The sequence below is a fragment of the Oryzias melastigma genome, linkage group LG4, assembly GCF_002922805.2.
Source record: "Oryzias melastigma strain HK-1 linkage group LG4, ASM292280v2, whole genome shotgun sequence".
Taxonomy (NCBI): Eukaryota; Metazoa; Chordata; class Actinopteri; order Beloniformes; family Adrianichthyidae; genus Oryzias; species Oryzias melastigma.
This window is the reverse complement of record NC_050515.1, coordinates 26,068,835-26,078,754: the sequence shown is the minus strand read 5'-3', so window position 1 is coordinate 26,078,754 and position 9,920 is coordinate 26,068,835. Positions and strand designations below refer to the sequence as shown.

Below are 9,920 nucleotides of genomic sequence, written 5' to 3'. Positions count from 1 at the left end.
TAAAGAACTCCTGCTGCGATGCAGAAAATATATCTTAAAAAACAATGCAGGCTTTTGGATTTTGGCTAAAAACGGCATAATAATAATTAAAAGACCGCTGGGAATTGTTTTACAAAAGAAAAATAAATAGTTTGAGTAGGACTTCAAACAAGAACCTGCAGCTCAGGGTGTAATACAATCTATTAACATGCCTGTTTGTGTGCAGCAATACATGGCCATGTCTCCACATCCTGTTTCTTTAGTAAACATCTGCGCTAAATTAACACTGGACATAATGCAACTGAGGTGCATTAGAATAGCAAGGTGATTATCTTCTACTAATGTAGACGTTTGCAGCAGAAGGGGTTACATTTTTCAAACTGAAGTTAAATATTCTGAGAAATGTATACAAAATATTGCAACACCTCAAGGAAAAAATATTGAAGCTTATCAAAACTTTTATGTTAATGAAGACAAAGACTAATATAATTTTAAGAAATACTTTATGACACTTTTTTTTAATTAAGCATTTTATGCAGCAGGAAATGAGTACAACTAAATACGCAATAGCCACAAAACATGTTTTGTCTCTTTTTTTGTTTATTATTTAATCTATAAGTAAATATTAAAATGAAGTTAAGTCTCCATAAATTATTAGGCATACTGAGCACAAACAACAAAAACAGTTGAAAATTTAGTCTAATAAATTCCAAATTTGCTTCTTTTAAAAAAGAGAAGTGACATGTAAAGGCACCAAAACAATGTTTAAAAAGAAAAAACTTTAAATGGCTTTTTATGGCACTGTTGTTAAAAGGGGAACTAGGTTTTATTTTTTTAACGCTGTTGTAATTCTTTGTGCGACTTTAAACTTGACAAAGAAAACTGACTTGTGTCATTTCACCAGTCTACAAAAGTTTATATATATATATTTAAGAAAGTTAGCTAAAAACACATCAACTTTTCCAGAGAAGTGCCAGTTTCACTCACGTTTCATTTGCCGGTTTTTTGCGGAGAATGCTGGGTCGAGGGGAGGAAACCAGAGTGGGACCTCCTCCCACTCCTCCCTGAGTGTGACCCTGCACCATGGTGGCTACAGGCTGGGTGGTGCCAAAGGTGGTGCTAATGGGACTAGCAACAAAGCCATCAGCCAACACAACTCCTGCATTAAAGAGAAAATAAAAATCATGAATGAATATTACTTCAATGCTTAGTAAAAGAAAATGAACGTGTTGTTGTAGATGAAGATTCGTGCAGTAACTACCAGGCTTTGCTTCACTTTGAGGTTGCTGCTGCTGCTGCTGTGTGACTATCGGCGCCTGCTGTATTCCTTGAGTTGTGATGGGTGCAGACGGGTGCAGGCTCTGAACTCCCATCTGCGCAGGCTGGATGCCTTGTGCAGCAATTGGTGCTTGCTGGATCCCCTGGGTGCTGATTTGGGCTGAAGGCAAACCAATCCGGTCAACCGCCATCAGCTGCATGTGGTTCAGGTGGACAGTAGTAGCCACGCCCACTCCAGCCTGCGTGGGCAGAGCTGAACTTGGAGCTTGTGGGGTGACTTGGAAAAGGAGAGAAAGTTTAATCGTAATGCAGCCAGTTCCCTTTTTTCTAAACAGAATGTAGGTTTAATATTACGAAAGCCATAAGGACAAACAGCGGCGCTCACCTGGATACTGACGTAAGGTGGAGACAGAGCTGCTGATCGGGGTGTAGGTCTGAGTCAGAGGGTATGAGGATGAATACGTTGGCAAAAAATACTGGAACTGAACTGGTACAGAGGGCCTTCAAAACAGAGATTTCATGTTAGAGCGTCAAACAAATTGTGCATTTTTTTATGATTTTTAAATCAAAAGTAGTTTAAATAAATGTTTGCAAAAACTTAATGACTACAATCTTCATGTTTGGGTGCTAACCTATTGTCACTTCTGGTTTCCATGGTGACAGGGTTAGGAGAAGACCTGTGTCCAGGAATGGGGATGAGGTTAGTTCTCTCTCCAGGGTAGTCAGGCTGAACACGGGACGACGAGTGGGCAATGGGCTGGGGGACCACTTTTGCTGGAAACAACATGGACTCGTTACAAGAAAAGTAGAAAATCTGCAGAGCAATCAAGTGTAATCAAAGAGAAAACATACCAACAGGAATAGCAGAGGTGGTCACTGCTGTAGCGTGAGAAGAGTGTGACGCCATCGTCATGGTGACGATAGTACTACTGGTCATCTGTGTGTGCGGCACAGAGCCTGGTCATCGTTGAAGATGGAGGAAAGTTAGTTTGACCAGCTAACATAGTGTTACATAGTGCAACGAGCAAAGATCAGTACCTATCGTGGTTGTGGACGATACAGTGTTGGTGGCGACAATTGGTGCCACCGTCGCTGCAGCTACTGGTGCCACCGTACTAAAAATAGGCTTCTGTTTGAAACAAAAAGATGGGTTATTGTCGTCACAAATTTCAAGATATTTCCAGGCAGGAGCAGTAACCTGTGCCATGGTGTGTGGGGGCTGGGGCTTCTGAGCTCCAATTGCAGGGTGTGATGGCAGTGTGATCCGCGTGGTGGAGTCACGGGAAGTCTGAGGCCTGACGGTGGGAGTGGTGTGAATCGTTAGAGCTGGCCGCCTAAAGGAGTCAAAAAATATATATATTGTAGTCACTGGTTCAGAACCAAGACCCAATGAAGTGTCTACTCTCAAAGGGACTTACAATAGCAACAATTTTAAATAAGTGTATTTTTTAACAAATGATTGAATCCAAACAACAGAAAAGAAAGGTACAAAAACTAAACCAAACTGAAAATGTTCCAGCTTCATAAGATATCAAATAGGAAAGTTTTGCTCCACTTATACAAGAACGTACCCATGAGCCACCTCAGAGTGTGTGACAGTCGGACTGATCACTGGAGACTGAGTTCTCGTTGCTGAAATAGGAGCCACCACAGTCGGAAGTACAGCTGTAGAAGTTGTTACAGCAGGTCGAGACTGCAGACGCAAGATAATAATAAATAAAATGCTCTCCTCTATGTTCAGCACATTGTCCGCAGCTCTTTAGGTACCTGAATAGCCTGGTGGATGATGTGCTGCACTGCAGGTTGGCCAGGTCCTGCACCGGCTCCGGTGGCTGGTCGTAACACAGTTTTGGAGCTGGACATGACAGCGGCTGCAGCAGCTCCTGAGGGTACGGCAATACAGAAACGTTGGTGTGAGAGTAAGAGACCATCAGAGTGTCAAGAATAAGAAAACATGAATTCAGATTTTAGGAGAACATCTTACCACGAGGTAAATGGGATGTGAACGTTTGAGGAGAAACGGTGGGGGTGCCAATCTGTCCCCTAATGATCTGAATGTTAGCTGGCATCAGATGGTGTAAGTTGCTGGAGTGACCCTTTAAAAAACAAAAAAAAGAAGCACATACTTCATATTGAGCCAAAACATTCATTACAATCAAAGATAATAAAGGCTAAAACAAAAAAAAACTCTCACCTGCTGACCACTGATTGTTGCCACGGGGATGGATGGGGTGGGGGCAATGCTGCTTTCAATGGTGACAGTGATGTGACTAGGCACCTTGGGAGGGATTGGAATATGGGTCTGGTTGGAAGCTGGTGCTGGAGCAATAAGTCGACTTGGCATCGGTGGTTTCAGAACAGCCTAAAAAAGGACAAACATCAGGTAAATATAACATTTATAGATTTTTTTCTTCTGAGAGATCAGAGGAGATCAATGCTCAAATCAAATCAACCAGACTGTAGCACTGAGATGCTACAATACACAATTCAAATACTGAGCATGTCTTCAAACATCTGTACACATTACTAGCATTTGTACTTGCAAAAAAAAAAAACCTGTTTACTCAAAAATATAATTATGTAGACTTAGTCACTTTGTTTCTCAGCTCTTTGATAAAACACGTAAATGCTGTCAAAAACCTTTTTAACCTTAAGTTGTATTTTAAAAAGCCCCTTGTAAACCTGAACAATTGGTTAATAATAGTTTTTAAAAAAAATTGACAGCCTTAGAGATCATTCAAGATCAAGACCGCATGTAGACCTCAAAATACTGAAATTAGGAGTTTAAAAATATTAATAAAACTAGTGAGATAAAAGCATGAAAAAATAGTCATCAAGGGTCAGAAATTATGACACAAACTTGTTGAACCAATTTAAAAATGCACATTTTTATTTCCCACTCTGTCCATGTGATCACTCATACATACAGGTGTCAAATCTCTACTGTAAATGTTCCTATTGTTTTGAGTGAACTCTAAAAACTGTGTCACAGCCTGGAGGAACCAAAATAAAAAAAGAGAAGTGTTTATGTTAATGACCTGCATGTCAATATTGTTACAGCCAAATAGGGGTTGGAGGTAAAGAGACATTTAACAATGGTGCTGAGCAAACTATGAGAATTAAAATAGTATTTAAAATATTTTTTAGTGGAAAAACTATTTACAGATTTAGCATTTGAAAATGTGTACACAATGTTCATTTACTTTGGAAATACTTTGATGTTTAGACTTACAATGTTCAGAATTATCAACTGAAGAGATTTTTACCTTCATCTGTCCCTCGGTGAGGACTGCAGGCTGTCCCTGTGGGAGGTGCACAGAAGGTGCAGGTACGGTCACCGGGGCACCAGGCTGGATAGACACAGTTTGAGGAGCAGCTTGTGGCTGTCCATGTGTCTGCACTTGAGGGTACGGTCTGACCACCATGGTCTCCTGCTTCTCATCTCTAAAGGCTAAAGTCCCTCCACTGGGAGCAGGTGGGTGATCTTGCTGACTGTGATCGGCTTCACGACTGCTGTCTCCTTCAGCGACAGCTACAGAACAACAGTTGGAGTTAATTGTGATGCTACTTCTTTGTCTTTATTACCTGCGGCAACGTGATACCTGGAGCAGATGATGGCTGGTTGACAGGCATCAGGTTTGGGGCAGCAGGGATCTGAGGGGTTCCTCCGCTGGAAGTAGGCAGCCCGTGTCGAGGGAATTGCTGTGAGCTCATTTCAGTATTTGCTGACCTAAAAAGAAGCATGCTCAATTATTTTGTGCGTAAAAGCCAACAAGTGCTGCAGTCTTTCTTACAGACAAACGAGTGAAGCTGTTGTTTGAGTCGACTGGCTGCGCGGGTACGCGATGCAGAGCTGCGAGCTAGAACCACATTAGCTACGGTCCTGAAAGCCCTCAAAAACACACAATAAACTCAACTGTTTTGCAATCCTCAAAGTGATTCTTATGCATAGTCAATAAACCATAAATCTATGCTTCTTTGTTCAACGACACGAAACATTTAAGTGGTTAAAACTCTTGTTACCACGACTCAAATCAGTATTTGCCAAAGTTAAGCCGCAAAGGAGACAAAGGAGAAAACATTTATTAAATTAAAGTACGCAATTTGATAACGCGACTTCACCTGAATTGTGCTATTTTTACTGTGGCCGCCGTATTTTGTTCAGTAACCCCTAAACTAAAATGCTAACTCGTTAGCAGCTATCGTTGTTAGCAGTAAGCTAGAGTGGCTAACCTGATACCGCTCGCTTCTTGTATTTTAAGTATCGACCTTCTAAAGAGCAAGACCGCACTAACTTTACATGATAACACAAGTCTCAGAGTGCATGCATTCGTTACCGTACCGCTAAATAACTAAGCAATGGTCGTTCTCTGGATTGCAATTTTTTCCATTCGTCTTTTCTTTTTTTTCCTTCAACATATAAACCGGAAGAGTGTAGAGGGAGAAACGGGGCGCTCTGATTCTTTCAACCAATCAGAGATCGAGCCGCTATATTTTCGTCCAATAGGAGCTTAGGAAAATGCTACGTCCAACCCATGGCTGTTGGCCATGAACCAGCATAAATCAGCAACTTAACGTGGGGCGGGGAGATGGGGAGAAGCTGTGGGGAGAGGCGGGGAGGGAGAGGTATGTGTGGGGTAGTAGGGGTGGGTCTTCACAGCGCGTGAACAGTTCGGTCACGTGGCAAATTGTATGGCAAGCAATAAAGGCCAAAACACCAGAAAAATGCGGTAGTTACACCGTTTTAGCCATTGTTTTTAGCTGTCAGTACGTTTATCAAACGGTTTGATAAATATCTAAGAGAAACACAAGATGATTATTATTTCTTAAAAACTGTGTTTTAGCTGTAACCATTTCTGCTCTTTAGTGAACTTAATTATGACTTATCTGTCTTTATAAAAACAAATGTATAAATAATGATTAAAATACGTTCATTTCTGATGGCTTCCATCAGATTTAATAATGTTTTAGTAAGTATAGCTATGTTTTGTGTAAAAGCTTATTTTGTATGTGGTACCTTAATGTGTTCAGGTGAATTGAGACACACATTTCAGCTAAAATTAGTCATGTTATAAGTTGAGTTCTATCAAACATTTTGATACCCTCTAAAAAGTATTAATTTATAAAAGGCAAAGTAGGAGAAAGCACAAAACAAAGAAGAACAATCTTGGAAGGTATGCCAGGCCCTCTACGGACCCTGGTGGCAAAAAGGTCAATGAAAATTGGGTGTGCTATGGGCCTTGTGATGCCTGGTTCCACGAGAGCTGTGGTGAGGATTATGGTTTTACCTGCCAGGATTGTCCTTGAAAGCATGTTGTCTTAAGGTGTATTCAGAAGGGAAAAGTCAAGTGGTCCACACTGAGTCTTTTAATTTGGTCTGGATTTAGTCCTGAACCTTGTGTTTGGTCTGACTCTCTATTCAAACTGCTTTTCAACAGGACACTTCTGTTTGAAAAGACCGTAACAAAAGATCTCTTCAGTCATTAGCTTGAAATTTTGAGGACGGGGCAAACAATGAGAAGAAATAATAGAAGTCCTAAGTTTTGCAATCCTTGTCACGACATTTCTCTTATTCAAAATGTATTTTTCAATGACCAATTTTGAACGTCTGTTTCAAGGTCAGGTACAACACTTTTTGCTGCTATTTTGATAAGGCAGAAGCATGCTGCAAGACGGTTACTGAGGAGACGACCACTAAGAAGGTATGATGCTTATATTTGGAAAACATTGTTAGAAGCAATTAATATCACATTAAAAGTAGTATTAATAATCCTACATTCATCCGACCACGTCAGTGAGTTGATGTGTCTCATCGTTGCTCCACATTTTTCCATGGTTTGTCCGTGGCAGCCCGTATTCACCCCTAACGGCAGTTGAGACAAACACATAAAACTGTTAAACATTTTAGTTTTATAAAGCATTCCATTCATCAATTTACTAATGGCCTTAATGTTTGTATGGTTTTTTTAGTATGCAGAAGACTAACATTTTAGAAATAGATATTTTCAAGCATTGCATTTTATTTTTGCTCTGAAAGCACCAAAGTTTATCCATACATTTAGCACTGTTTGACTACTTATGAGATTTCCTAATGCTCACTGATATTGAGATATAATGCAGATTATATCAACAACATCTTTCAACAACGAGTCACTATGGAAGTTTTTAGTTCCATCAGACTCTGTGTTTTTTCCCCCTGAATTTTTATTCTGAATTTTTTAAACCTATGAATTTTTATTCTGATTTTTTTTAACCTCTGAATTTTTATTCTGATTTTTTTTTAACCCTTGCTTCTTAAACAGCAAAATTTTATCCTCCCAAAAATATTTTCTATCTTAAAAAAATATGTGTTTTTAATTTCGAGACTCAATATTTTGATGGGTCGAAAATCGACATAAAAAAATTTGGAGTGAAAAACTTCGCCCAAACAGTGTCACCAGAGCAAGTGGTCGATCCAGGAGCACATCGATATCCAGCCAATCAAAACCCGACACTGACATGACGTCAGCGTTTGTTTTGGTCTCTTGAGCTGTGTAATTTATTTACCTGAATTGAACAGTTTTGGGATTAAAATTTAAAAAAAGAAACAAACAAATAAGCCCCCTGTGGGGATTGAACCGACAACCTCAGGTTTGCAAAGGACTTCTGTCCAGCTGACAGGGAGGCCCGTGCTGCACTCTGGCCATTGATTTAAACAGCGAGGAAAGAATCGAAGACAGCACACTATGTTGGAGCACGTGCCTTTGTGGAAGGCAAAGAAATCCTCCACCCTAAGACTTAAACTAAAGATGACACTCTCAGGTACATTTGATTTGCATCTGCTTCATGATTCTGATCTAAGAAAATACTTTGGACTGGGTATCTAACAGAACTTTTCTTTCCTGTTGTTTTATTGTTCATACAAATTGTTTATACAAATCCTTTACTTAATCACTTACATTTATAGATTTATACGCACTGCATGTTGCAAATGCTGCAGATGCTGTCAAAACTTAGAACCAATAATTGATAAGACAAAAAAACGCTTCAATCAATGGCTCCAAAGGGACTTAACTTTAAAGGGAAGGGTCTTGATCTCTAAAGCAGAAGGCATTTCTCAATTAACCTATGCTGCCTTGTCACTGTACATCAATAATCAGACACTCAAAAAAATTGATCATATTTTATTTAATTTTGTTTGGAAAAACCGTGTTCACTATATAAAAAAATCAGTCATAATGAATAGCTATGAGAATGGTGGTCTAAGCTTCCTTGACTTTACAACTTTGAACAATTTATTTAAGATCAACTGGTTGAAGTCCTATTTAAAAAAATCCTTCTCTACTTGGAATATCTTTCCTCATCACATGTTCTCACAGTGTGGAGGCTTAAACTTCTTACTTCTCTGTAATTATAACATAAACAAAATCCCATTACAACTCTCAGAATATCATAAACATGCTTTACTTTCCTGGTTGCTGATATATAAACATAATTTTTCTCCCCACAGATTTTATACTTGGAATAACAAGCACATCCTTTATAAAAATAAATCTCTATACTTCCAAAACTGGTTTGACAACTACATTCTAACAGTAGGTCAGCATTTCAATAAAAATGGATTACTGCTAAGTTATAAGGAATTTAACACAAAATTTAACCTTGCTGTTTCCCCAAAACAATACTGTGTTGTCTTTGATGCTATTCCAAGACAAATTTGCTCTCCTTTTCAAAACTACATCGAAGATTTTCCGGTAAATGGTAAATGTTACTGATACCCCAGTGGGTAAAATCTGTTTTGCAGTTGGAAACAGGAACCATCGAGTAACTCGTGCCCTGCTTCAACAAAATTCTGCAACTATTTCTTATGTTCACTTTTATTGGAAACAGTTTATCCCCTATATAAATTGGAAACAAGTATGGCTTCTGCCAAACAAATTTTTCTTGAATAACAAAACAAAAGATGTTTCCTTTAAAATATTGCACAGATTTTACCCCACTAACCAAAACTTAATAAGATTTGTTAAAGATAAAGACTCTAATTGTACTTCTGTAACTCTCATTTGGAAACTGTCACTCATTTGTTTTGGAGCTGTGAATGTTCAAAAAAATTATGGAAAGAGCTGACCAGACTCATTCAGGATAAGGTTTATGATGATTTCACCCTAAAATGGGAACATGTTCTTTTTGCTTTTCTTGCTAAAGTTGAAAATAATATATTTTATGTAATAAATATTGTCATTCTCCTTACAAAATTTTACATTCACAAATCTAAATTCACGCACATAAAACCCTATTCCCTGTTTTATTGAAAGAAATTGAATCGTATGTTTTTACTATTTCCAGAAGCTCCCATCCTAAAGCAAACATCTGTTATGATGCCTTAGTAAAATGTAATATATTTCTGTAGCTGTATTTGTTATCCCCCTGGCATGTTATGTCTCTATGTTATCTCTCTCTTTCAAATAAGGTTCTAAAAAAAAAAAAAAATGCTATTTTGTCATTTATTGACCCTGTCTATTTTTTAAAAAACATTTATTTACCCGAATTGAACAGTTTTAGGATTAAAAACAAACAAACAAAAAAAAAGTCACCCCGAGTTGGGTTTGAACCGGCCACCTCTAGAACAGACACCCCCAACATTGCTATTTTGTCATTTATTGCCCCTGTTTATTAAAAAAAAA

At 38.6% G+C, this 9,920-nt stretch overlaps 1 protein-coding gene across 3 annotated transcripts in view; it reads right to left on the bottom strand.

Moving 5' to 3' along the window:
* sap130a (Sin3A-associated protein a) overlaps nt 1-5,869 on the bottom strand; it is a gene marked incomplete at its 3' end in the record, with an annotated part of 8,418 nt that extends 2,549 nt beyond the window's left edge. Inside the window, 14 exon segments of one of the 3 annotated variants that reach the window (XM_024279371.2) lie at nt 967-1,138; nt 1,241-1,534; nt 1,643-1,758; nt 1,890-2,031; nt 2,110-2,214; nt 2,296-2,386; nt 2,456-2,591; nt 2,829-2,950; nt 3,025-3,140; nt 3,242-3,353; nt 3,452-3,619; nt 4,524-4,789; nt 4,860-4,987; nt 5,600-5,869. In XM_024279371.2, coding sequence (XP_024135139.1) covers nt 967-1,138; nt 1,241-1,534; nt 1,643-1,758; nt 1,890-2,031; nt 2,110-2,214; nt 2,296-2,386; nt 2,456-2,591; nt 2,829-2,950; nt 3,025-3,140; nt 3,242-3,353; nt 3,452-3,619; nt 4,524-4,789; nt 4,860-4,971 — 1,952 coding nt within the window. 3 annotated transcript variants of the gene reach the window in all.
* Between the last annotated feature and the right edge of the window lie 4,051 nt (nt 5,870-9,920).